Source organism: Colletotrichum phormii, assembly GCF_030913505.1.
Source record: "Colletotrichum phormii strain CBS 102054 chromosome Unknown BDP81scaffold_6, whole genome shotgun sequence".
Classification (NCBI taxonomy): Eukaryota; Fungi; Ascomycota; class Sordariomycetes; order Glomerellales; family Glomerellaceae; genus Colletotrichum; species Colletotrichum phormii.
The window spans coordinates 671,857-699,182 of NW_026851448.1; the positions used below are offsets into that span (position 1 = coordinate 671,857).

The 27,326-nt window shown below is 50.4% G+C and overlaps 9 protein-coding genes across 9 annotated transcripts; 3 read left to right on the plus strand and 6 right to left on the minus strand.

Moving 5' to 3' along the window:
- Positions 1 to 19: 19 nt before the first annotated feature.
- Positions 20 to 596, minus strand: BDP81DRAFT_191568 (uncharacterized protein). Its single transcript, XM_060582411.1, has one exon. The coding sequence runs from the start codon at positions 500 to 502 to the stop codon at positions 110 to 112; it is 393 nt and encodes a 130-aa protein (XP_060447398.1). The 5' UTR covers positions 503 to 596; the 3' UTR covers positions 20 to 109.
- Positions 597 to 694: 98 nt separating this feature from the next.
- BDP81DRAFT_422676 (uncharacterized protein) lies at positions 695 to 1,594 on the minus strand. Its single transcript, XM_060590015.1, has one exon. The coding sequence runs from the start codon at positions 1,288 to 1,290 to the stop codon at positions 829 to 831; it is 462 nt and encodes a 153-aa protein (XP_060447399.1). The 5' UTR covers positions 1,291 to 1,594; the 3' UTR covers positions 695 to 828.
- On the minus strand, positions 1,572 to 3,288 carry BDP81DRAFT_370408 (uncharacterized protein). Its single transcript, XM_060586610.1, has 3 exons — positions 3,157 to 3,288; positions 2,682 to 2,840; positions 1,572 to 2,641 (listed from the first exon to the last, which is right to left on the minus strand). The coding sequence occupies exons 1-3, from the start codon at positions 3,271 to 3,273 to the stop codon at positions 1,817 to 1,819; spliced, it is 1,101 nt and encodes a 366-aa protein (XP_060447400.1). The 5' UTR covers positions 3,274 to 3,288; the 3' UTR covers positions 1,572 to 1,816.
- A 1,819-nt stretch (positions 3,289 to 5,107) lies between these two features.
- BDP81DRAFT_422679 (uncharacterized protein) lies at positions 5,108 to 5,796 on the plus strand. The gene is made up of 2 exons (XM_060590016.1): positions 5,108 to 5,469; positions 5,586 to 5,796. Exons 1-2 carry the CDS (start codon positions 5,266 to 5,268, stop codon positions 5,730 to 5,732), a joined length of 351 nt encoding a protein of 116 aa, XP_060447401.1. The 5' UTR covers positions 5,108 to 5,265; the 3' UTR covers positions 5,733 to 5,796.
- A 7,880-nt stretch (positions 5,797 to 13,676) lies between these two features.
- On the plus strand, positions 13,677 to 15,122 carry BDP81DRAFT_314456 (family 18 glycosyl hydrolase; the record flags this gene model as incomplete). The annotated part of the gene is made up of 3 exons (XM_060583992.1): positions 13,677 to 13,798; positions 13,855 to 14,147; positions 14,200 to 15,122. The coding sequence occupies 3 exons, from the start codon at positions 13,677 to 13,679 to the stop codon at positions 15,120 to 15,122; spliced, it is 1,338 nt and encodes a 445-aa protein (XP_060447402.1).
- A 2,772-nt stretch (positions 15,123 to 17,894) lies between these two features.
- Positions 17,895 to 18,863, minus strand: BDP81DRAFT_514326 (uncharacterized protein; the record flags this gene model as incomplete). Its single annotated transcript, XM_060595834.1, has 1 exon — positions 17,895 to 18,863. Exon 1 carries the CDS (start codon positions 18,801 to 18,803, stop codon positions 17,895 to 17,897), a length of 909 nt encoding a protein of 302 aa, XP_060447403.1. The 5' UTR covers positions 18,804 to 18,863.
- A 724-nt stretch (positions 18,864 to 19,587) lies between these two features.
- BDP81DRAFT_314099 (uncharacterized protein) lies at positions 19,588 to 20,877 on the minus strand (the record flags this gene model as incomplete). Its single annotated transcript, XM_060583963.1, has 1 exon — positions 19,588 to 20,877. The coding sequence occupies one exon, from the start codon at positions 20,875 to 20,877 to the stop codon at positions 19,588 to 19,590; it is 1,290 nt and encodes a 429-aa protein (XP_060447404.1).
- Positions 20,878 to 21,625: 748 nt separating this feature from the next.
- Positions 21,626 to 22,735, plus strand: BDP81DRAFT_392219 (uncharacterized protein; the record flags this gene model as incomplete). Its single annotated transcript, XM_060587677.1, has 2 exons — positions 21,626 to 22,493; positions 22,575 to 22,735. 2 exons carry the CDS (start codon positions 21,626 to 21,628, stop codon positions 22,733 to 22,735), a joined length of 1,029 nt encoding a protein of 342 aa, XP_060447405.1.
- BDP81DRAFT_370416 (major facilitator superfamily transporter) lies at positions 22,734 to 25,388 on the minus strand. The gene is made up of 3 exons (XM_060586611.1): positions 24,325 to 25,388; positions 23,851 to 24,264; positions 22,734 to 23,795 (listed from the first exon to the last, which is right to left on the minus strand). The coding sequence occupies exons 1-3, from the start codon at positions 24,999 to 25,001 to the stop codon at positions 23,003 to 23,005; spliced, it is 1,884 nt and encodes a 627-aa protein (XP_060447406.1). The 5' UTR covers positions 25,002 to 25,388; the 3' UTR covers positions 22,734 to 23,002.
- Between the last annotated feature and the right edge of the window lie 1,938 nt (positions 25,389 to 27,326).

The following is a 27,326-nucleotide window of genomic DNA, read 5'->3' on the forward strand; positions in this document are numbered from 1 at the left end:
CGATGGGAATACCAAATTGATTAACGCTCCTTCAAGCATCGCCAGAATCCTTAAAAGACCTGCATCTATACTGCAAGCCATATCTGCAGAGTTGTACCTGCATCAGACATTAGCATAGTTCTATCAGTTCGACGGTGCGCCTTTTCGGGGTCAACAAACCTATGAATGCCCAAACTACCGGATGCGAAATGAATTCACCTTGTCGAGCAGTTTTTGATAATTGTTCTCCCCCAGCTGCAATAAGTTGTTCAACCTCACATGATTCTCTGGTCAACGCATCAGCAATGTCCGAGAAATTTTCGTCGTGTTGCAAATCTTTTGCTCGCAGAGAATCATCCGCTGAATCTTGCTGTGATTCCAAATCATCCTGAATAATTGACGCTGCATCTTCGATCTCTGTATGCTCAGCTCTGAGTTGATCATCCATGAGCTGCAGCAAAGTTTCTTTGTTTGTGAAACTAGACATTTCGATGATCTGTCTCGGTTCCCAAGTTCCAAGCATTTTGGTCTCGTACCATTTTAGGCATGGTGTTACGAGCCGAGCCCTTCACATGGGATGCTCTCGGCTATGCTCGGCTTGATAGTAAGACATCCAGGTGGATCCAGGTGGATGCAAGGGAGACACTAGGGTAACAGCAGATAAAAGGACACGTAGACCTAGCTATCTCAGTTGAGAAAGGAAGTACGAGTTGCAACATTGCTCCTACCGCCCTTGACACATGGCTCCTTTCCATCCCATCGACATTCCAGCGAGACAAAGGCGACGCTTGCCTACTCCCGGGCGTTCCAGTGATACTGAATATGCCCCAGCCTCGTTAATCTTTACTTCTAGCGTGAAACAAAGATTGCCCTTGTGTCGAAGTAGGCGCTCAAGAATGCCCTGAATCGGAGTAGTGAGGTCGCCACCGGCAACTTGAAGGATAGACGCATGACTTCCAGGAGAGTCGGACGCCAGTCACCAATGATTTCCGGTTCTTCCACTAGGGGCCATAACCAAGTATGCATTCCGAAATTCGGAAACAAATGTCCTTGGTCAAGCAAGCTGCCGATCACAGCCACACCAAACTCGGGGTCGAATGGACATGGAGTTTCCATGAGATCACTGTATTGAATCTTAATGTGAACTAAGTTCATGAAGTGGGTGAAAATGCAGCTCGCAAGTAATGAGACATTCTGGGTTCTGAGCAGTGCCTTGCGTCGTCTGTAGCTTTGATATCTCATACGTGTCGTAACCAGTCTGAAGGAGAATGTGTCGGAGGCTAGAGAGCCGAAGTATTGGCTCGTCATCATCTATCTTAGGCTCCTCGTGTCTGCATTCTGTGGACAAGTATGTGCGTTGGCACGGTGAATTTGTAAGTCTCGCCATGATTGAGACGATTCGCACTGTCAAGGGCGTACTGAGGCGTTCAGATATCAGATCATAATCTCCAACCAAAGACGCAACACCCTCGAAAAATTCCAAGTTTGATGTGTCCGAGAAGCGTTCTATCCTCATTTGCAAAAGTACAGCGACATTGTCACCATACCAACACTCCGCACCCTCTGTATAGTCTGCTTCGTGACGCCAGGAAGAGACAGTAATATAGGATAGGGCGGTCAAGGTGTCAAGTTCGCTCAGACAACGTGTTCCACTTTTCCTCTCTTGAACGATGAAGTCTGCAACGGAGCGGTGAGCCACCCTTAGCTGGTAGTAACGCGCTAGGTGCCTATCACCATGGGCCCCTATGAACGCAACTTCGACTAGCCCTCTGAGACAGCTGTTCAGCTTTTTCTTCGAAACTTCCACATCTCTGAAATCATCTACTGGTCTTGAACTTCAAGACTCAGAGGAAAGAGCCGGCTGAGCTTTCTCCCTCACCTCGAAGAAATTCCATGCCAGAAGGGTAATCAGAAGGGTAATCATTATCCACCATTCGTTAGCCCTGAGAATCATGTCTAGTGTTTGGTACGCTTTCTGACTCGCGCCATGGCTGATGGAGGTCATGAAATGATGAAAGAGATGGTTAATGCCTTCGGGGAGTTTATCGACCTCAAGGTGCAAGTCTTCTGGTCGAGATCCGTTCTCCATCTGGTTACACAGGTCATTGACAACCAATTTAACCCAGAGGAATATTCCCTGGGCCCTGTCAACGATTGAGTCCACAAGAGGCTTGACAATTGAATCAAGATTGATTTCAGGGGTGCCGTAATTTCGAACGCCTCTAGTCACATCTTTCACGTATTTTTCCATGTCTCTTTTTGTCAAGTCGTGCAAACGGATCCTCTGCTCTTGCTGGAAATGATGGAGAAAGGTGCTGTATTCTCGACTCGAGACACAGAATTTGATGTTCGCAGAGCTGTGCCTTGACCATTCCTTCAGAGTCTCTGCCAAATGGCGATGCTGGAAATCCGTGGACTCCTCCAGTTCATCCAGGCCGTCGATGAAGAAGCAAAAGCTAAAAGTCTCATTCGCCTTACTATGATCAACTAGGAGTTTTAGTGCTTCTCGGACTTCTGTGTGATGAATTATAAGCTCTTTGCTTGCTTGCCAAGGAGCGGACCATGCGGCCTTCCAGTGAGATGGGAAAAGTAGACGTGTCAACTCAGGTCGGCCATCAATTGCACCATAAAGTAAGGCTCGGCACATGCCGTCGAATGATTTCTGAAGGTAAGAATTGCCAGAACGAGCTGTCGCGAATCACCTTTACGTGTGTCAGAAAGCAAATGGTTGGTGATGGAAGGCAAGACTTACCAGCCCATTGCTGTAACCTGTCTTGAACATGCGGATTGTTTATGATGAGCTTCATCAGGGTTGATTTCCCTGCACCAAGCTTGGCAGAAACGTGAAACAGAAAGCCAGTCTAAAAATCTTCTCCTGGTCTCTCGCCTTTCCTCTTCGTGTTGTTTCTCTCTAGCGAGTGCTTCTTCACGCCACTTCTTTTCGAGTTCGTATTTCTCTTGGCGATCTTCCTCTTCGTAGCTGCCTTCTTCACATTCTTCCTCTTCGGGTATGGGTCCTTTCTCTCCGTAGAACTCCTCCCTACTCTCTCTGCCTTTGGAGGGTTCATCCTCGGATTCTTCCTCTTCGCGCAAGTCTTCTCTACGTTGTTTCTTATGTGGAAGTTCTTCCTCCTGTTCGGCCTTCTCGGAATATTCTCCCTCACTCTCTCCCTCTACAGAGAAGTCTTTTTCGTTTTTTTCGTCGGAGAATATCCATTTGAAGGTCTTGGCGTGCGCTTCGGAGACTTGGTCGAACCTATGGTTCATTTCGTCAAATTTCAAAGCATTGAGCATGCGCTCTTGGGCCACGACATCAGATATAGCTTCCAGGAAGCTATCCACCCGCGACGTATAATAATCATTGATTATTACATCTGGTTATTACATCACGAGAACGAACGACACCGTTACTGAGTACCGCAGCCTCAACTTCTGCGAACAACCCCCTACGACTAGCTGACCGTAACAGAGAGGTTAAGGGAGCACGATTCCTCTATCCCGTTTAGTATTAGAGAGTCGTCTCTTCTACTTTTATAAGATGCTGTTACGCCCGCCGCAACTTGTCACTGTGGGCGCGTAGCTATATATGCAGAACAAGGGACAATGATGACCGGAGTCATCATTATCGAAGCTTTTGCTTTGTGCCACAGTTGGTTGCCTTGTCCAGCTCGTAACAGATGCCTTATTAACCTATAATAGTGAAATTTAACTATTAATTAGTATTAATATCCCTATTATAAGGAAGTTAGTTCGAACTATAGGGTCCTAGGGGTGACGAAGTATTAATATCTCTATTAATTGATTCTACGTAATGTGTAAAAGGGAGATGTTACAACCCAACATGCATAACAAGGCCAGGGGGCCCGCCCCACAGGTGTTACGACCCAACATGAAGACCAGGGCGTGCCCCGCTGACGCCTAGCGGCTACGGCGCATCATATATGCAGGACGGGACGGAACATTGGGGAAACCCCAGGAACGGAAGAACTATGGTACAAGTCACGTGATGATAAGAGATATGATAAGGGATAAGGATATGTTGGATATGCGACATATCCAACCGAGTCAAGGATATGTTGGATATTCGACATATCCAACCGAGTCAAGGATATGTTGGATATTCGGCATATCCAACATATCCAGACAAAGTGGACTGTACAGCACTGTTCAGTTAGGATCGGACTTGTATATAAGGATGGACTCGAGCTGGGCTCTAGGACAGACTTTCCATAGCTTCTTCAGCAATTAACTTCGTATCAGGATTAACATCCGCTTTCAGCTACTACCTTGACAAGACTACGATTGATCACCGAAGCCTTACCTACCCTTACGATTGACAGACATAGTTTCCTTGAAACTATTCCACGACTACGATTACTGTTACCAGTTCCGCAGCCTCAACTTCTGCAAACTACCCCTACGACTAGCTGGCCGTAACAGGAGATTCTAACCGTAGATTGGTTGGGTAGTCGCGGTCTAATTATACCACCTCGAGGTGGCCCATGCTCTTGCCCTTATCCGCGGTCGAATTGGACTTCCAATCCGACAATCCCATCAACTGCTAAGGTACATAGCGTCACTATATCCGTCTCCAGTCTTTCTCTAGTTTTACTCTATTTTCCTAATATCCGCCTAGGAATAATCTCGAAATAGATTAAACTTAGAGAAAGACTGGAGACGGATGTAGTGACGCCATCTAGCAGTCAATAGGATAGCCGGCACGCTTTCCAGGTTTGGAACTTGATTCATAAGCCTGAGAACGAGTCAAACAGTCTTAGACTGCGAGAAGACATGGATTGGCTTCTGCATATGCGCTCTCTTGAGCATTTCGGGTGCTGGATCAAGGGCTTGCCGACGTTTTGGATGATCCTTAATGAAGAGCACGTCGGCTAAGGAAGAGGAGATCGACAATTCGTCATAGCTTCAAAGTACTCCGTACATGCCGGTATGTCGCAGCGCCACACGTGGCGCTGCCGGTTACTGCCGTACGATACCGCTTTCCACAAGCCGATTACCCGTCTTGTACGGTATATAGATATAACCCTCATACGGATCTTCCACTTAGAGGAATCAAGCCGCTTTCTACTATACATGTCTTCCACTTGCTACCTCGCTTTGTGATACGGTATGATAGGTTGTCAGTTAATGTGACAGATTCTTGTGGCATGCATTCTAGGGGCCAATCAGGCTTCTTCATCCGAACCATGCTCTCCACAGCAACTCAACCCACACCACAACACTCAAACTCCACGTCCCTCACCACAGTAATACAATTAGAAAAACGATATGGCATCGTCAGCGATTCGATTTGTGGCAGGCACCAAAAAGTCACCCTTAGGTACTCTGTATCTACAATGTCATGTGAAACCTGGCGCTTCCCGAGTTCGCGAAGGGGTCACAGCCGTCACAGACGCGACCGTAGAACTATGCGTTTCAGCACAGGCAAAGGAAGGCGAAGCTAATAAAGCTGTCGTGAAATTGCTCAGTGGGGTATGTGTACTATTTCAGCTCTAAATATTCCTATTTCAAGCAGCAGGAGCACATCGACTCATCGAGGCTTGGGGTCGGTTCCGTGTCGTTGTCGCATAGTGCTAAATTAATTTCAGGTTTTGGGCGTTCTCAAATCAGACCTCGCAATCATACAAGGACTCAAGTCCAGAGACAAGACTGTCGCGTTGGGCAACGTTCAGGATGGAGAATCAAGTGTGGCCAAGATCAGGGAGCAGCTTGAGAAAGCCTCGGAAGATGGTTGATCAAGGTGCATAAAACGGCTTGGTGCCCATTTAACCTAACGTGTGGCAGGTGCAGGTGGGTCACGTGAGGCAGCTCCTTCACATCTCGGAGCTGCCCCACCTACACCTTGCCCAGATATCCAGCCCAGCCAGCGCTCAGCTTTTCCTATCATCATCATCAGATCCAATACAGTAGTATTGCCTCCACAGGTTATGAGAGCCCAGCGTTGACTCTTTTTCTTTTTACCCCATATGAATTGATCGCCCAGCTCTGCGTAGAGCCCGTTCAATTGAGCAGTTACTAATCTGTCGACCAGAGATCGCGGCGTCGCGACTGGCAACGGCAGAGGTACAGATTCCTCAAAAAAAAAAAAACAATAACAGACGCGACCGTACAGGCCGTCTACACCTATACACACACTATCACGAATCTTTCACCTCCATCCTCATCATGGCTGGCAACCGCGCCCGCTGGGAGGTGCCCGACCTCAAGGGAGAAGAAAATTGGGACCAATGGTACGCAGTACTGCATCTCACCCTTGAGACTCTCGATTACGAGAAGTACGTCGATGAAGACGTCTCTCAACCCCATCGCGATGATCCTATCACTCCAGCGCAGGCTGTGGCCTTCACTACTTGGAAGAGCCAGCGCATTGAAACGTACGGCATCATCATCGCATCAATCAGCAAAGTCCTCGATCGTCTCCTCGCTGATGGATACGACATCAAGACTGCCGACCGCAACCCCTTCTTCCTTATGAATAAGTTGAAGACCATCATCCCCAAGATTTCAGAGGATGCCATTGCCGAGCTCGTTCGAGAGCTCTGCAAACTCAAGCGCAAGGACTTCTCAGATACCCATAAGTATCTCCAGCGCGGCCAGTATCTCATTCGTCGTATCGATGAGCTGGTCCCCTCTTGGCACAAGAAAGCCATGTTCATCCTACTCAACGGATGCCAACAAGAATATCCAGCACTTTACGACAAGTACGTCGAGGACAACACCAAGACTCTTGAAGATCTCACACGCGATCTCACATTCAAGGCCAATGCCGAAAGGACTGCTTCACTCAATGCCGCGAAGGGCTACGTCGCCGTTGGAAACAACAGCAACGGCAACAACAAGGCCTCCGGTAACACCTCAAACAACAATCAGCGACCTAACAACAACTACAATGGTCCTGACTGCCAACACTGCGGCAAGAAACATGCGACTACCTCTTGCTGGGTCGCCCATCCCGACCTCATCCCGTCCAACCATAAGTACCGTGAGAACCTGCTCAAGAAAGCTGCTGCTCATACTTGTACCTCCGAATGCCGGGAGGGTAAGGCAGTCGCGGTCAAGGCTACGCCGAACGTTCTCCACCAGAACACAATGGGACATACAGTCTTGCCGTGCTCAACTTCGATGGCAACGGGCAGAATTAACCGTGACGACATTATCCTGGATTCCGGGTGCTCGCGAACCACTTTCAACAACCTCAGTTGGTTCACCTCCTTCACCGAGGCAATACTGCCACCCATGGAAGTCGCCAACGGTCAGTACGCATCGCCAGCTGGTTACGGCACGGTTTACTTCACTGCCGTTGATCCAGATGACAGCAACAAGGTGGTCGACTGGTCAATTGAGGATGTACAGTACTGCCCTGACTGCCCAGTCAACCTGCTGAGTCAAGGCACACTCCGTCAGCAGGGCTACAAGGTCAGCGACGACACTATCCACATTGGAAACAACGTCGCGATCGCCAAACTCGATTGGCATAACAATGTTGCCGTTATCGTCACCAACAACTACGAAGGCCCGAAAATTAACGCGGCCCTTAACCTTGCTATGGTAAGCAAGAATAACAACAAAGTCACATTTGACCTTATGCACAAGCGACTTTGCCACGCGGGCAAGAGCAGGGTCGTTGAAGCCTGCCGTCGTGTGGGCATAACTTTTCCTCAACAAGAAATTGACACCTTTCACTGCGAGGCTTGCCACCTAGGCAAATCTCAACAACTCATCAGCAGAGAAACCCCCATTCGAGAGGCCCAGCCCGGTCATCTCATTCACATGGACTTGGTACAATTCGAACCCTTGTCCTATACAAAGTCACGTTATCTAATTCACATGATCGACGCGCGTACAGGCTTCCAGTGGCGATACTTGCTCAAGAGCAAGCGTGCTGACGAAGTGCTTGATCGTATCGAAGAATTCATCAACTTCTTCGAAAACCAGACCAACCTTTCGATTAAGGCGTTTCAAATAGACAACGGCACCGAGCTTTTCAATGCTCTTTCGCAGGAGCTGTACACCAAACGAGGCATTAAAGTCAAATTGACTGTTGCTGACACCCCAAGCATGAATGGAAAGGCAGAGCGAGCTGGCCGGACTTTTGCAGAGGCGGCCCGAACCATGCTGATTGACGCCAACCTTCCTGATTATCTCTGGGACTATGCCGTCACCACAGTCATCACGATTGCCAACCTGTTGCCCAAAGCAACCAATCCAGGCCATCTCAGCCCCCACGAGATGCTCGCGAAAGATCTCAATCTTGACGAAGCCCATCACGTACCGTATATCCACCATATCCGCACTTTCGGCTGCGTTGCCTATCTCCACCGCAAGGGGTCATTGCAACCAGCCCGCGCCAACAAGATGGAGACAAGAGCCATCAAGGGATATCTCGTTGGATACGACTCACTTCACGGCCATCTCTTCTACGTCTACGTACCTCAAAGCCACAAGGTATACCGCTGCCGCGATGTTCGTTTCTATGAACAGGGCAAGCACCAGGACGAAGACAATGACCCAACCATTGATCACGATGCCATTTTTGCTGATCCAGACACCAGCACCTCATCTGTTGAGTATGAAGGAGCACAGAAGTCGTCCAGCACTCCTGACCGCCAGGACGAAACCACTGACAACAAGTCTGCCGAAGAGGCAACTACCCAAAACCCTCTTCCAACCCCTGAACCAGACAGCCCTATTGATCAGCAGATGTCTGCTAACATAACTGTTCAACAGCACGATACTGATACATCTTTCGATAACGCTATCGAAGAAGCTATCCAACAGGATATAGATGAAGCAACTATAGTAGTTGCCACAGAAGATCACGATCTTCAACCTACAACACAACCAACTAGACGAACTCGTCAATCTCGCCCTCCTCCAAGCCAACCAAACAGAGCCTCAACACGTGAGCATGTCAGAAACTCACAGGGCACTTGGGTCAAGAAGAGGGGCGGTTTCAGCGGTTGCTCTCTCCGAGGCAACACGTATGCCAAGTCTGACGGTTATCAACAAGCCTATGTCAGCCTTGACACAGTTGTGTGGGAAGACAACCAGCCTCCAGTATTATCTGCCATCGCCGCTGCCGCACTCGCTGGTCCAACCGTACCTCGCACTTTCAAGCAGGCCAAAGAGGGTCCTGAGTGGGACAAGTGGCAACCTGCTTTTGATAAGCAAATCAAGGCGCTACAGCAAGCCGAAGCCTGGGAACTCGTTGAACCTCCAACCGGAGAAAAGATTCTTCCTGGCCAATGGATATGCGATATCAAGTCTGACGGCAGATATCGTGCCCGATGGGTTGTCTGTGGCAACCACGCGGTATCTGACTGGTCCGCTGAACAATTGTACGCAGCTGTCGCTAATGCAACCTCTATCCGTGTTTTCTTTGCTGTTGTTGCAACCAAGACCTACATCGCAGAGTTATTCGATTACGACACAGCTTTTCTTCACGCCTCTATCCCGGACGATACCAAGGTGTACGTCCAGCAGCCCCATGGCTATCGCCAAGGAGACAAAGTCTGCCTCCTCAAGCGTGCCCTTTACGGCCACCCCATGGCACCTGTATGGTGGTTCAACAAGATCAAAGGTCACATGACTGACCTCGGTTTTCGAGCTATTGAAGGCGAAGTCTGCCTTTTTATCCATGACGAGTACAACTGCATTGTTTTGATGTATGTTGATGACAACGTCATCGCTGCTCCAGACCGGAACACTATTCGCAAAGTCAAGGATCTCCTTAAGTCATTTGTCAGCATGAAAGAACTGGGAGACGTTCAGAGATTCCTAGGTTACGAAGTCTGTCGCAATGAGAGAGCCAAGACCCTCCACCTATCACAAGCCGAATTCTGTCGCAGGATGCTTCAGAAGTTCGGATACGTGGACCTCCATCCAGTCCGCACACCAATGGATCACAATATCGTCGCCAAGTGGCCAGTTGAGTATGAACCAGTTGAAACTGACCGTTGCAAGCTGTACTTGCAAATGACAGGCTCTATTAATTTCCTCTCGACCGGTACGCGCCCCGATATAACTTACGCAACTAGCAAACTCTGCGAAGCCAACAGCCGCCCTGGTGAGCACCACTTCGCAGCAATCAAGCACCTCATGAGATACCTCACTGGCACAGTCGACCTCGGCATCACCTTTGACGCTTCTATGCCTATTGATGACCTCGGACTCCATGCTGCCAGCGACGCGGCCTTTGGCGACTGTCGCCTTACCCGAGTGAGCACTGGAGGATACGTCGTTATCCTTGCCGGTGGCCCAGTGCTATGGAAGTCGAAGAAACAGACTTACGTCACAACCAGCTCCACGGAAGCTGAATTCATTAACCTTACTCCAACGGGACTTTCGGTCCAATGGGTTCATAAGCTGCTGAGACTTCTCGGCTGCACTCAACCTCGTCCTACGGTCCTATTTACTGATTCCCGCAACGCGCTGATCAACGTAACGAATCCACTAAACCAGGCGCGAACCAGGAACATCGATCTACGATACAAGTGGATCATCGATCAAGTCAAAAACGGCTTGTTCAACCTCAAACTTATCCGAACACATGACATGCCTGCTGACGGACTCACGAAGCCGTTAAATTACGAGAAGCACGCCAACTTCGTCAAAATGCTTGGCCTTACGAAAATCGCTTGCAAATGAGCATATAGATATCCTTATACCCGACCGAACAAACAAGGGATAAAGGATTATTTGGCTCAGGCACAGGACGGAGGATATAGGCGGAGCATGGGATACAGCGGAGGACTAATTGGGATTGTCGGTATTTGAGCCTGCTTCTCACATGTACGATAGTTTTCACTGTGGCTGGCCTGAGGGGCGGTGTGGCAGGTGCAGGTGGGTCACGTGAGGCAGCTCCTTCACATCTCGGAGCTGCCCCACCTACACCTTGCCCAGATATCCAGCCCAGCCAGCGCTCAGCTTTTCCTATCATCATCATCAGATCCAATACAGTAGTATTGCCTCCACATAACGTGATAGCAAGTCGTTTCTCCAACAAAAAACATCAAGAGCGTTATTAAAGCAGAAAGGTTCCACGAGGAGATTTACTTTCCTGATTGAATGTATCTAGAAGAACGTTTCCTACGATTACTGGCCTAGTTCAAACTAATAATAGAGAGCCCAAGCTTTGTCATCCGGTCAGCTGCTGTGACATGCTGTTAAGACTCTTTTCATCGCGAATTCCTTACAGATTGATTTCTTGCTTAGCTAAAAAAGATAAAGAAAGCTCTTGGGTTGAATGTGCTTCCGCTTCTAGTCCCGTCTTGTTACGCCTAGCTAGTCGTAGTGAGGTATGTTTGTAGAAGTTGAGGCTGCGGAACTGGTAACAGTAATCGTAGTCGTGGAATAGTTTCAAGGAAACTATGTCTGTCAATCGTAAGGGTAGGTAAGGCTTCGGTGATCAATCGTAGTCTTGTCAAGGTAGTAGCTGAAAGCGGATGTTAATCCTGATACGAAGTTAATTGCTGAAGAAGCTATGGGAAGTCTGTCCTAGAGTCCGGCTCAAGTCCATCCTTATATACAAGTCCTGATTCTGAACATGTCCTTTGTGCTGGACAGTGTCCTTGTTTGGATATGTTGGATAGCTCATATCCTGGTGTCAGGCCCATCCCAGTACACTCGTTACAACGATCGTCACACTATGCCTATGAAACAATATGGTCTTACACAAGCATGACTAAGTTTGCCAAGGATATGCCAGTATAAAGGGTCTTCCACTCACTATATAGATAGTCGGGATATTCCCATAGCCACTCGTTCTTCATACTCATCAATACATCCCATTGACCCCCTACCTGATAATCGCTGCCCAACACCTGGTTATCCAAGGATCGCTTGGATAACTCATATCCAACATATCCTTATCTCTTATCATCACGTGACTTGTCCATAGTTCTTCCGTTCCGTGAGAGGGTGCCTAGTGTTCCTTGTCCTCTGCATACATGGTGCGCTGTAGCCACCGCGAACCTGCGGGGCAGAGCCTGCGGGGCAGAGCCTGCGGGGCAGACCTTGTTCTTGGTCATGCATGTTGGGTCGTAACACCACTTTTACCACACTTCATATGCCCATTGCTGCGTGCCATAACTCGTGACACATAGCAAGTTAAATGCAAGGCCAAGTAAGATTTGGTTCACCATGCTTGCCGTAGCCACTTCCCTCTTTCCCCGGACTTAGCTTTTCTGAAACTCTTCTCTCAAGACCCCTTCATCCGAAGTATTTTCCATCGGCACACAGCTTTTGCTGAGTTGTGTAAGTGTAGTTGAGTCTATGATGCCAAGTGAAGTATCTATGAAGCTCGGTTTGTTAATGTCTGACTTGCTGGCGGTGTCTAATCTGCTCTAAATGACATTGACACCGAAATTGTACAGGAACCAAGCCTAGACGTGAAGTGAAACGCGATTACCTTTTGAAGGAGAGACCTACAGCCAAACATTTCTGAGAAGATCCTCCTCTTGTATGATACGAGTCACATCAGCATCATCTAAGACAAGGTATCATCAGTTCAAGATACCTTTTTGGGAGGTGTGTTACGGGCTGGACCCGATTAATGGATCCGGGCCAGCGCCCGGATATTCTGCCACGATTGACCGCGCGGGCTCCATTACGCCTACGCTCCACCTCCGCGGAAGCTCCGCTTGTAAATCTATTCTCGTCAGCTTAGATTCTTTATACAGAAATCACCCCTACGTGGCCACACGAGGGCTGGGCTCATAACAAGGTGAAGATGCAACGAAGTAACTGCACAGAGCTCCAGCCAGACAGTTCGAGCCATAATCGCAAACAACGCACTAGGCCATTAGAAGACAAGGTACATCGAGGTAGTCTTCTTCGTTCCCCCAGTGCCATCGTCCACCAAAGTTCGAGGCTACTGATTACATTGGATGGAGGAGAGTAAAACTGTAACTCTGCCAAAAATAACAAAATTCTTCGAACTCGCGCTGGCTCATCCAGGGAAATGCACAAACCACCTAGCAGGGTATCCGTCAGTTCGGACGGAAACCCCGGAAGGCTTGTGCTCAGGTCAAGCGGTTTCCATCTGGGAAATCATCTTGGCTGCAGCACTTTGTTAGGCGCGCGACTCATTCGACAGTATTTTGGACGGGCTCATCCCAGCGAGTCAGCCTACTAATTGCAGACCGAGTCCAACCGCAATTTCCGACTCTACCAAACGGCCATTTTATACTTTCTTGATATATTGAACTCTCCACCGCTGTCAACCATGCCTCGCAGTGTCCCCAACCGATCCCGCCTTGTCTCCTGACTTGGCACCGCGAAGTGCCGCACTACCGCGCCTGCCCGCGAATTGATCACCCCTCGTGATCCACCCGACAACTACTCGCCCAATTTACCTTGGCACTTGTTATGAGTGCAATCAACCAAGGGAAACCAAACGTCGAAGTTTGCTTCCCCAAACAACCGGGTTGTGGGCAGCGGCAATGCGCACCAGGGCCCGCTACCCGTGTGTAACTTTCGTCAATACGAGACTGGTTGCGTATCCCTCGGATAGGGGTCGAGTTGAGGTATTTGAGGATGTGTTTCCCTCCACTCACGCATACGTGTGAAGATTCTTCCCCCAAGCGCTTTTACGCCTCTCCAGTCACTCGCTTAATCTGACTGTCTCAATTACTCTTTGAGGAACCACATTCTTTTGATAATACCAGACCATAGTCATAATGCTGTTCCGATCTCTTGGCCTGACCTCTGTGGCCGCCGTGGCCGCCCAGGCTGCTTCCGCCGACACTACATGCACTGAAGGAACAGGTGCAGCTCCTCGTTATGTCATGTACTTTGACCAGTAAGTTACTCCAACCACACGAGATCCCATACAAGTTTCTTATAGATCCAATCTAGATACCACACGGCAGGAATTCCGGATAAGTCCGTAACCTCGGGTGTTACCCATGTAATCACCGCATTCGCCAACTCTTCCCTCTTTGCTTCAGATCCTGCTGGCGAATACAAGCCCTTCAAGCCCCTAAGCGAGGTCCGCGCTCTGTTCAACAACGGAACCAAGGTCTGCATGGCCATTGGAGGTTGGGGCGACACGGACGGATTTGGTCTTGGTGCTGCCACCAACGAGAGCCGTCACAAATATGCCATCAACGTCGCTGAGACGGCGGTCAAGCTTGGATACGACTGTGTCGGTAAGTGGCTCATGGTGGATTCGTCATGAACATCTACTGAACGTGATTCCAGATGTCGATTGGGAATACCCAGGTGGCAATGGCGCGGACTACGTCCAGAAGCCCAACAGCCAGAAGACTTCAGAGATCAACACTTTCCCTTTGCTCTTGTCTGCAATCAAGACGCAGTTGAAGCACCACAAGATGGAGCTGTCCGTCACCGCCCCAGGTCTGAAGCGCGATATGATTGCGTTCACCAAGCACCAGACCCCCAAGATCAACGCCGCTGTCGACCACTTCACCGTCATGACCTACGATCTCATGAACCGCCGCGACAACATCACTAAGCACCACACCGACATCAAGGGCTCTCTCGAGGCTATCGACACTTACATCGCTCTTGGCGTCGAGCCCACCAAGATCAACCTTGGTTTCGCTCTCTACGCCAAGTGGTTCACTACCGCCAAGGGCTACAACTGCACCCAGGGTCTAGGCTGCCCCACCGAGCTCCTCGAGGCTGCCGACGGCACCGATACGGGCATGTCCGGAGCCGTAACCTTCGAGACCGCCAACTTCCAGGCCGCTCCCACCAACCTGACTACTTCTCCGGATGCTTCTTGCGGTGCCGGCACTTTCTACAAGTGCCCCACTGGTAACTGCTGCTCTCAGTATGGATTCTGCGGTGACACCGCAGCTCACTGCGGCAACGGCTGCCAGTCCGACTACGGCATCTGCAACGGCACCTCCACCCTCTCTTCCTTCAAGACTGCCATCGCCAATGGCAAGACCGATGAGGTCAGCGGTGGCCAGTGGTACTGGGACCCCGCCGGTCCTTTCTTCTGGAGCTGGGACACTCCTGCTCTCGTCACCCGCAAGTTCAACGAGATTGCTAAGGCTCGCGGCCTGGGTGGTGTCGCTGTTTGGAGTCTGGGTGAGGACTCGTACGACTTCAGCCTCCTCAAGGCCATTCAAGCCGGTGTCAAAGCTTGGTTTTAGGAGCTTTAGTGTAACTTGGAACATTTAAGCGTGTCTAGCATACATAATTAAAGCCACAACAGCATCTATTTCCCTGTCTCACCCTGTCTTCTCTATGCCAACGAGACTCTTTAATCAAAGTGCTGCAATGAGCTCGTAATCTGGAAGTTCCAAATCCCCCCACCATGAACTCAATTACGCAAGTTCCTAATTACGTCATCTTATCGTCTAAGTTGACTTGAAGCATTCATGTTGAGTACTAGGTAGATACCGCCGCCCACTATCTCTTAAGTGAAGTACCCAGTCAAATTGAAACAGACCTACTTCGACGACCAGTACCTGCGCCTCCGTCGGATGGCATTGAGACCATGAATCTCTGCCAGTATATCCAGACAGAACTAGTACATGGGATTCCAGCTCATTGAGACTGTATAATGGACTGTCTTGAAGTATCGGAATTATTAGCTACTTTACGTCCATGTGCACGAAGACATGATTTGATGAAAGCTCGATAGGAATTAAGTGGCAATAGGAAAAAGCGCAGCTTTATCTCAAAAGAGCTTTGAATAGTCTTTGTGGAATGCCTCAGATGCCGGTGGGTTACAAAAATTAGCAACACCTACCTTGGAGGTTTAGAACGACGGAATGGAAAGGTACTTAATCAACTACTTTAATAGCATAAAGATCCTTTTTGAATGACAGAACGATATTGTTGTAGTCTCAAGGACAAAGACGGTGTCACAATAGCTCAAAGTGAATAGTGCTCGACGCAAGACAAAAAAGTACTGATCGACTAGCTACTTAGTGTGTGCACAATGGAATTGTCTGCGCAATGACAATGCAAGAAAGCCCAAAACAACCTGCCAAAGGTTGATAAAGATATCGAGGATCCATAGATGCATAAAATCATCAGATGCTCTGATGCAATGTTATCATGACCGAAGTTCTCCATGAAACCAACCAACACAAGCGCCAACATTCCTCAACTCCAAGGAACCAGACCCAACAAACACACATTACCAAAAGCCTCTAACAAACCTTGCTATAAGTAAACTCAACAAGCCATCAAGCCTAATATTCCACTCCCACAGAGAAGCAACATGTCCACTCAATCGTTACACGCACGTCTTCCGGCTCTGAACTGTTCTGTCAACTTGCCCTACGAGATCTTCCTCCTCATCGTTGACGCGATGGTTCCAGAGAGTTACGAAGTGCTTAGACATGAAAATGCAACCTATACTCTCAATTACCAAAGACAATTTCTTCGAAGCCGATTTTCCATCGTACTGGAAGATAGATGGGGCCCTGAAGGCATCAAGATACAGGAGCGTCGATGGAACGAAATTCGCACCCTTCTACAAATCGACAGAACTAGCAGACGCATGGTTAGACAAGTCTTCGTTCCTAGCAAAATTATACGCGTCATGTACTCTCCAAAAAATTATGATTCTCAATTCAAGGTCGGATGGTTCCGCACGCTGTCGGGATGTGTGCTTCCGGATATTGACATTTTCGAGATAACGCCGGACGCGAAGAGCATCATGCGTGGATCTTCCAGCCTTCGTAATCTTCCCCACCCCGAAGAGAGAGAGCTATACAGCCTAGTAAGAAGGGTCCAAGGGTCAGTGTGCGACTACCTGTCAAGTTGGGGTGCTGACGCAGGGTGGAAGCTCTCAGAGGCCAACTGCAGTAAGGGGTAGAATGATGAATTGCTGAAATCTGCTCCTCCCTCGACGTGTACTCCCTGCGCTGTATATATATCTGAGCTACTCCTTTGTTGCTTGGACTCCTTACTACCTCTAACTAGCCCCTATCCGGGAGGGCTCTGGCACTACCTGCCCGCATTGCCCCCCTTCCCTAACTGGCCGTCAGCTTTTACTCCTCAAACGCTGCGATTCTTTCCCAACTTACAAGAAATGTGGCTCAAAATCGGACAGAACTTTGAAAGAATTGACCCAAGAGTCTCGTTCCACTACTCTCATGATGATAGCATGCCTATCGACACCCAGATTTTTCCGACCCTGAATCTGCAGGCATTGTTTCCTGAAGAGACTTTGATAATGCAGTTACGCGTTGCAGAAAAACGAGGAATCTCTGTTTTCTTGATGACAGAAAGTGCAGAGCGGTCCCAAATCAAGTTGCTCTTGAAGGACGGAGCTGTTCGCATGCAATTTCTTAACCCGCACTGCAATTGCTACCATGAGCTTCACGATGATCTGAGAGCTCGTGGGGTTACTCTGGAGGAGGCGATGCAGCAGCAAGATTAATATTTTATGAGGCTTAAACTGTGGAATTTACGGCAGACTATTATGGAGGAGCGTTTGAGGAGCACGCTTTGCATTCATATTTGAACTTCAAGAAGTCTTTCGAATCACTTACAATCGACCACATCAAGTTATTGGTCCAACTTCCGATCACGAAGCTATCAATTGATGTTGTCTCTTCGTGTCTTTCGGCTAATCAAATTGTGATGAAGATCATGTCATGTGTTAAATGTTTTCTCGTTGCGGTAGGGTAGGTCGAAATTGCTCGGTATGCCAATGTAGCATCTCATTTGGATGCCGAATGCTCGTGCTGTATTTCTCTTGATTTCTTGCGCAACGATATTTAGTATCTATTACAAGTAAGTACTCGCATACCATAGATGCCATCCTGGCATTCGACCAATTTTGCGGGGTGGAATTTTCCTCCCTTCTCCCATCCTGTGTTCGAAAGTTTGAGGACCCCCCGCCCCTTCATAATGCTTGATCGGTACCTCGCAATGCAATTGTATGAACTTGCAGCTAAGAGTACCTAGGTAATTCTCCGAGAAATCCTCAGGAACTCGGCGATGCGATACTCCCGAGGCATTCCTAGACAGACCTCCTTCACCCAGCAGTCGCAGCAGTCGCAGTTCCGGCAGCTGGACTTGACGCGAATGGCCTCCTCTGTAATATCCAGCTCCAACTCAAACATATCACGAGCCATGGACCCGGCGAAAATGGAAATGTTCCGTTTCTTGAACTGAGGGCCAAGCTTCCGCGCAATGTGGCCGTGATCTTTTTCCCACTCCGCCAGCCATGGAAAGTGATCCTCATCAATCTTCGTGAACTCTGGGTGGGATTCCGAGCGAGAACATTTGCATCTGTCCTCTTCTTCCTTCATTCGATAATTGCCAGCGGGGATGATGATCTTGCGGAGGTTGGGCAGGGAAGCGAGCGCGTCGACATAGCCTTCGGAGTTCTTTTGGAAGAACATGGTATCTGCACCCTGCACGGTCGTGATGTTTCGGACGATTTCACTGCCCTTGGCGGTAGGAAGCATGATCGCGGCGAAGAGGAAGTCGATCTCGTAACTTTCCTGCAGGGTGAAGATGTCGACGGCTGGGCACACCCGTGCCACGAACGGGTATCGGTCATGACGACGCTTGCTAGTGACCATTGGTATGGGAAGGAAGTCTTTGCTGACCATTCTGCGGCTTCTGGAGTCGATGTGCAAGAGGTTGCGCAATCGGTTGAGTCGCTCGAAATGGTCATGGTGCTCGCCCTCCGTGCTGACAACAATCCTGGCCTCACTCTGCTTGTTGTATTCGAGGATGTAGTCCATCGGCTCGGCGACTTCCACTTGCTCCAAAATGAGGAACTCGATGATGTCGAGGAAAATCTCGTAAGGGACGCGGGGGGGACCGGTCAGATTCGGAGTCTCCGACAGAGACATGTGCATGGTATTTCGCCTGCGTTATTTCGATGGTCGAGTTCGATTTCTGAATCTTCTTGTATCTGGAGCCGGTGGAGAAAAGTCGAGATTCCACGATGTCGATATCGCGATGGCTGCCGTGTCTTTTCGACTGTTTGAGGGCAGAAAATGGGCATGGCGTGTTTGCTTTCCACGAGGAAAACAAACGGAGGGTCGAGTAAAATCCTCGAACGCGATCATTTGGGAGGGAAAGAAAGAATTTTTCGGTCGACAAGGAAAGGAAGAGGAAGGAAGAGAAGTTAGCCCGTCCATGGAAGCGCAAGGCTACCAAGCGGAACTTAACTGATCCATCGGCTTGCCGGGTGATGGAGGTTTCGACGGGAACAAGATGAGGTGCCGTCAGGTCAACTGTTGGCGATTTTGAGATCACAAGAATCAAACATGAGGTATATGGCTCTTGTGATCTAGATAACAAGACCTTCTTTGTGGCCTGTCAATGGATATTTCAGCAGTCCATCCATCTCCGAATAAAGCCCAGACATCGTGAAGTATGACCACCTTCAAGAATGGGGCATACTTTGCGAGGAACCTCAAGTCTAAGGAGGGAAGAGAATGTAAACATAGTAGCCTAAAAGAAAGGATGAGTGTCTATTACTGTTTTGCTCCCCGGGTGGGAGGGGAGGGTAAAGTGTGTTTGGGCCATAAACTACAGACACCTCTACCCTGTCATTCCAAGCTAAGTCGTGATATCTAACGTGATTATGGGATACCTCACATAAACATGTAATCATGATGCCTTGTTGATCCCGACTTAACGCCGCGTAATTCCATACTTGATCTTACATTGGGCCAGCTGCTTTTGCAAACTTGTCCGAGATGGCTGATTTACACTCTCGAAGTGCCTTAAATCGGATGCTGCTGCCTTACTCATAAGCTCTACTAGCCTCTGAGGATCATGGGCGAAGGCTATCCCGTCAAGCAGACTCGGATCAGCCCCCTTCTCGAGAAGCCACTCTGCATATTCCCAGTCCCCAGTGGCACAAGCCAACGTCAGAGCAGTCTGCTCCCCTCTGTCCCCTGCCCACTTCACGTCATCGACACCCACATCATCGAAACTCAACATGTGCTCAGCCATGTCACGTCTCATGGAGAATGGAATCGCCAACAGTGCAGCATCCTCACTCTCTTGGTGGGCTGTCGAAAATGCTGTCATGTCTCGTGCAATGCGCAGCAAGGGCAGGAGCTCGGAGACCCTGAGGGTAGGAACACTGTAGGTTCTGAGTAGCTCAAAAAACCGCGGGTTCCAGGTCTCTATCGTAAGACCAAATGTCCATATCCCATGTCGATGAAACGGAACCTCGACTGGAAACCATACATCTTGTTCTTGCTCCTTTAGTGTCGGAATATGATACCAGCCGGGCCCAATGTTCGGGTCGGCGCCGTAAGAGAGGAGAAATTTGGTCAGCGGTTTGTTGCAGATGCATGAGAGATCTTGTAACGCCCACTTTGGGTAGTTTCCCTCTCTGGGTTCCCATGCCTGATTCGGGTGCCACCCTGCGTCCATGAAAGTTTGCAGCAGAGGAACCAAAGTATCGTCTTCTTCTGGGAATGTCTCGAAAAGAGAAGCACCAAGAGCGGTTGCTCGTGTTTTAGATGCGGCTTCCGTGCCTTCGAAGACGTATCCGTGGAGGGCTGTATTGTTGGCAAGCAGAATCTTTGCAACAGCAGGCTGATTTCCAAAAGAAGCTTGTTGTAAACCAAATTGGCGAACAGCGTGACTCGTAGATATGTCCTGAATGAAGGCTTTGACCTCTTGCAGGTGGCCGACTCGACAAGCAATGTAGAACTCGAGCTCTTCGGGGTCATCAGGATTCAATTTGTCGACGTCAGTAGCATATTCTGGTTGAGGAAGGCGAGGCGGAAGCGGGGGAAATCCCTCAAACAGGGCCTCGAATTCTTCAATTTCGTCTAGTAGTTGGGGGGCTTCGTCAATCTGACGCTGCTTCGATCGACGTTCTTCGTTGATACGTTTGACGTATGCAATATGCCATCTCAGCCGCGCCCGGCGTCGGGAATTACCTTGCGTTGTAGTGTGTCCCATGTTAGAACTTAGACAGTGGCGAATTATCAGTACGTTCGTTTGGCTTACTCATAATGGCTGGTTTGCGAAGTTTTGAAATCAGGCTACTTTGGGATAAAACTGGGTGACCTTGTACATGATGTACTTTTGACTCGCCTTTGAGAATAGGGGGGTTTCTTGAATTTCGCATCTAATTAAGTCATTGCCGGAGGAAACCTGGAAACGGAATGCGGTCGAAAAGTAAGGGAGGCAGTCAATCAAGGTGGCAAAGTAACTAGGGGGCGTAGGCAGGCACTCCAGTCTTCCCTTGCAAGTTCCTTTCGACGTTGACACCGACTTCTTTGTCCTCTTACCTCAATTACTTCTTGCCTCTCTGCGGTATCTTCTCGTTTGGTTGAATCGGTCGTCCTTGGAGCTATCAGGCGACTTTCGGCATGTCTTCAGTGAATGCCATTAATTCATCCCTTCAAACTAAAGATGGCTGCTCGAGGGACTTGTGTCAACGAAGTGTTTCCCTCACTTAAAGTACAATCATGACAAGTCTGTATTGATCTGTTTGTGCCAGATGTAGAAGGGATGACATGGTGTCACCTGGAACAAAGCCCAAAGATACGGGGGTCACACTTTCAATCGGGCAATGGTCTCTTCTTTCAGTTGCGTCAAGTCCACTGCCGACTGAAAAGGCCTACATGTGCTGTCTTCCTGATATCTGCTTCGCCGCATTGTCTACCACTCTTTCCCTTCATCAACCCATTCTGAAAAGCATATCATGCCGTCAAAGTGTAGGTTCACTCTTTTCCTAGGCTCGTTGCTGTTGGCCGGTACTCAACTGGGAGTACACGCTGGACCATCACCAAGCATCCAAAGGTGGGCAGCTTGGACAACCAGCTACAACAACAAACATGTGGTCCTAGCAGAGTCGCCGCCCCCTCCCAGCTCGCCTAGCTCATCTGCTATCCCTTCTCTGACGCCAACCCCATCTGTTCCTCAGACTTCTCCTCCGCCTCGGACAACCAAGAGCGAAAAGTCATTTAACCCATCTGACGTACCCACAGTATGGCCCTCCTCCACAGCCGCGGCACAGAAACCGGGAGCAGCTTGCACCGAGGAAAGCCAATGTAACGACTCAAACACCCGATGCGATCGCAACCAGACCCCGGCTTGTGATAAAGCTGCCCAGGTCTGCAAGTGCCTGGCCCTGCCCGCGACCACGCCTAAACCGACTTCCACCACAACGACGCTCACAAAAAACACCGGCAAAGCACCGTACCCTGTGGTCACGCAATGGATCAAGGACATGGAGATCAAGGTAGGCGAGCAGAAATGCAACGATAAAGCCTCGTTCGACAAAGAGAAAGTCAGCGGTATGGATATCTTGATGGATATCCAGAAGATTTGCAAGGCGTTGGATGAGAAGAAGCTGCGAATATCGCCCGATAGCGGGGAGTATAAATCCAACGGACTGGGCTCAAACGGTTCCAAACATCATTTTTCAATTTCGTGGATACAGGGGTGCACGTTTCCTAGCAAGGAGAGGACAAAGTATGGCATGAGGGCCTTTGATCCGAGGGAGACACAGGAGGAGATTGATGGCATGAATAGGTGCGAGTACATGCTGAGTTGGAACTGGAAAGAGTGTGAGTATCAACTCGTCCGTCAGCTGCTTCATTTCCGAGTTGTTACACTAGGATGGTATCATGCTGACTTTCACAATGCAGGCGATAAAACCAATAGCGGCAAAGGAGGATATCGAGATATAGGCTGCCTGCGATACGCCACGGGGCCGGGGGAGGAGGGCACCAAGGGCACGGCCGACGGTATCAAGGAAAGGCTGAAGGAACTCGCCAAAGACCTGGGACCGTGGGAGACAATTTTCTAAAAATCGAGTATTACTTTGAAGGCGATCCTATGGATGTAGCTAGCTATAATGATCTCCGCTTCTCGACAGCTTCTATAGGAAGAGGCTCAATGGCCCCATGTGTCTCCTGCTGCAACATTCCAAACGCCGTATACGCTACATGAGATCCTTTTCGGAGGACTAAGGGGGGGTATACTGTCCTTGTCTAATTCCAGTCGCGACGAACACATCATACATCAAACACTCCTCCTTTTCGATGACATGGCAAGAGGATGATGGACCTCTCTCTCAGGCACTCTTCTCGATATCTCGAGGCTCAGTCTGCTCCTCACTCGCCAACACGCCTGTCGACTTCTCACTGTAACCACCCGCAGCCACAGCAGCAGCAGTAGCAGCCTCTCTCTCCTTCTTCCTCTCCAGACGCGCGAGCTGCTTCGCTCGCTTACTCTCATTCTTCTCCTGGTCCTCTCTCATCTGCCTAATAACAGGGCTCTTTGCGCGAATCTTTTCGCCGTACCGCCAAAAGATGATGGGAATCGGGATGAGCGCGAGCTCCAGCAGGCCGCAGAGCGTGCCGGCCCACTGGGGCGACATGGCTTTATACATGGAGGTGCCCGCGAGCGGCAGCGTGCCGCCAAACATGCTCCGCATGACGGCGTTGCCAGCCAGGGCGGAGGCGGCGTAGATGCCGTACGCGCCGGCGAGGTAGTTTGAACCGTAGATGAAGGAGATTGTGTTGCCCGCGCCAAAAGGGATGCCGAAGGCGATGGGGATGGCCCAGTGGATCGTGGCGGGGAGGCAGGTCCAGGAGAAGACGAGCTGGCCTATGGGCGTGAGGACGGCGCCGATGGTCATGACGCGGGCGGTGGCTTCGGGCGGGACGCGACCTGTGATGAGGTCTTTTGGGTGGGCGTTGATGATGCGCCGGAAGATGGGCTCGCTGATGATGGCGAGGATGGTGCCGATGCCGATGCCGACGAAGGCGAGGCCTGAGACGCCTGGGCCCCAGCCGCGATATTGGGAGAAGACGATGGGGTAGGCGACGAAGCAGAGGTAGAGGATGCCGTAGATGAGTGAGATCCTGGGCGATTTTGTTAGCATCTGGAACGGGTGGTGTAATAAGATTAGAGTCTTACCAGAGGTTGAAGAACCACAGAATGGGCTCTGTAAGACTGAGGACGAAGGGACGGCTGAGATTCAGCTTGATGAGGTGGATCTTGGAAACCTTCTCGTCGTAGCGGCACCACCAGCGAGGGTCGTCGGTCTCTTTGCGGATGCGAGCCGCCTTGCGCTGGAGAATGGTGGGTGCGTATGTCTCACGAAGGGTGAACATGAGCGCGATGCCTACGCCGGCGATGATGAGGACAATCCAGTTGGTCCATCGCCAGCCTAGATACTGGTACACAAAGCCACCGATAATCGGGCCAGTGACCGGTCCGTTCAAGGGGGCAATGGAGTAGAAGGACATGGCGAGGGCACGATACTCCTCGTCTGAGATGTCCACCACCGTTCCTGGGCTGTTGGCGATCAAGGCAGCTCCGAACAATGCGCTGGGTCACGATGTTAGACAGTTCCGATATTCGAGAGAGTAAGTAAAGTACAAGGCTTACCCGAAGAAGCGAACGACAATCAGTGTCGTCAAGGATTTTGCAAGTGCGCAAGGAATGATTAACAGAGATGAGACGGTGAAGCATCCGAGATAGACATATTGCCGGCCATACAACTCGCTCATCGGGGCAACGATCAAACTGCCGGCAGCCAAGCCGAGAAGGTACGTGGTAACACCAAGTGTCGCAATAACCTTACTCGAGTGATACTCCTCAACGAGGCCAGGAATAGACGCCGTGTAACTCGTGCTGTACAGCACGACGACCCAGGTAGAGAATGAGACGACAAAGATGGTCCAGCCGCGGTACCAGAGGGGCCAATTCTTTGGGTTCTCGGGGTCGTCCGGCTCAAAGACGACCTCGTAGTCCGGAGGCCGTGACGCGGTGCTGCCGATACTCGTGCCGGTGCGCGTGTAGGTGATGGGCTCCCGGGCAACGTGCTCCGCCTCGGTCTCGAGGTCGGGCGTCAGGGCGTGCTCGAGGGGCTCGAGGGGGTCGGTGTCGGTGGACGAGTGGGACGAGACCCGGCTCCGGCTGTGGTGGCTGTGCCGAGACTCGACTTCCTTGAGCGGGCGGAGTGGCGGCGAGTCTTGGCCGGAGCTGGTTGAGGTTGCGGTCGCCGTGTCGGTGGCGGCGGTCCCGGCGTGGGACCCGGTCCCGAAGTCATGTATGGCGGACATGGTCGATTGATCCCAATGGTTTGCCGTGGATTTGTGGTTCAAGGCCAGTGTGGATAGCGCCTGGCTCGATGTTTGACCTCCCTCCGCGCAAAGACTGGTCAAGATGTTCCTGGGATTTGCGGCTCTTGGGGAATGGAACAGGGAAAGTAAACCAGGAAACGGCGCGCCGAGCCTCGGGACAAGAGATTTTTAACCGTGCTAGTTGTATCTCTGACCTAAGGTGTAACAAACTCCCGTCACGGCTAGGCGCAGTCGACAAAGCGGATATACTATGTAAATGAGTCAACGGGAGATTTGCAAGAGGGGCGGGCCCAAAGAAATCCTTCAACAAGAGACGGAACAAGCAGATAGGATCCAAAGAGCGAGACAGAAGAGTTTTACAAGCCAACAATTTCTCAAACGTCCCACGCCCACGCCCACGCCCCCGGCAGCGCAACGCCGCCGTCAAGGGGCGGCGAGTGGGAAAGGGGACCGACCTGGTGCTGGGTCCATGGAATGGGTGGTGGGCGGCAACCCGCATCCGATCCACCGGTGCGAAAAGGGTGCTGGTGGGGTGCGCGGTGTGGGTATTCTCGAGGCACGCAATCGGAGCAGGATTGGGAAAGGGAACAACCTGATGAGGACTGGAACTGGGTGATCGACCTCAAATGCCGACGGGGATAACGGCGGAGCTAGGGTCGCATCGCCTCGGGCTAGAGTGGCCGCCGTCTAGGAGCGAAGCGACGAAGAAGGCCGACGATTTGTGTGCGTTGCCTCATCTCGAGACTTGGAGGTATTGTGTTATCGAGACTGAGACACGCAGTTTCTCTTGGATTAGAGTCTGGAACTGCTTCTCCCCCGCTTCATGCCCAATCCCCAGCTTCTCCTCCGCATTCGAGGGCCTCGCAGTCGTAGAAGCGGAAGACATTGCCAAATCCCGCGTTTCCTCTTATCAATGGAGCCCATCGTTTCCTGGTGAGATGAGTCGATGATTGGGAGGTGTGGGGTCCAGCCGAGGTCCGCTTCGGTTTGCCCCACTCCCATTGTCCCATGAGAATAAGCACTGCTGAGGCGGGTGAGAACATAAGTCATGTCTAATAGGTAGCGCCATTGCGTGCGAGACAATGCCGCTCACGTCTCCGATAGGGTGACTTGCAGCCTTCTTACAACCAAGTAGTGTAGATGAAGTCATTTCTCGTCTTGGCAGCTCCGACAATGATCTTCGCGGCTTTGCCCATGGCCTTGTCGAGGGTTTTCCAGAACGTTTGGCGGAATCGAGAATACCACCGCGAAGGTTTGCGGGTTGGCCAGCTCCGCGTGGCTTTCCGTGGCAGTGGGACCTGTCAGGCCTTGTCTCGACTGCTCCGTGTCGCGAAAGTTATTCCCGGCGGATATCCCTGGACGCTAGACACCGTCCGAGGCTTCGGCGGGGCGCTGACCGCAGAAGCTGTAAAAACAATCATCCCTTGTTTTGACTTTTGACGAACCGTACGAATGTGTGTACGAACACTCCGTACTCCGTACACTCTTTACAGTCTGTACAGCGAGAGATTCGTCCTGAAGATGACTATTGGCAGAGGGCGTATGCTGTGCAACTGGGGTTGAATGGTGGAGTGACCGCCCCTTCGCAGCGATGGTCCTGTTGCACAACATGCGTCTCAGGCCATGCGGCATTGTCACCGGACTGGAAATGTGTATCAATGCTGGTCAGTATAAAATCTGAGGTGAGACGCAAAAGGATGAACCTGGAAAATGAGAAAGTCTGAAAGATAAGCCTAAGTCGGTCGGTATCCGTACCGGTGGTCAGAGCTTTTGGCCAGGGTTCCCAATCCGGTTTTGGCGTGAGGTCGGCGGATCTCGGCGAAAGCGGGGCTTCGGATGTCTGAGGTCCGCTTTCGGCTCCGATCTCCGGAGATGCAACTACATTCCCTCTTGCTCCTTCCGGCATGAATTCATCATTCACAGATACTGTTGGAACATCAGGCAGGAGCAAGGAAAGGCAATTGTGGTAGCCAGTATGGCCGTACCTACCTACTACCACTTCGGAGGAGTCTACGCGCAATTTCTCCTTTCTCAGTGTCCCATACAGGAACTTCCAACTACAATTATTGGGCTTTGCACCGGCCCAAGAGTTGCTCTACTGATATGCATACCAATAAATACACACCTACTAACGCTGTCTCTCTAGTTGCCGATATCAGTAGAGATTTTGACATGTAGTCGAAAAATGGAGGGGCTCGAGCCAATCTGACTTCGCAGTTGCAGCCAGTGACCATCACCATATTCAGACGACAGAAACACGGACCACTACGCAGCTGCCAATTGAAAGTGTAAAGTCGCTCCTTT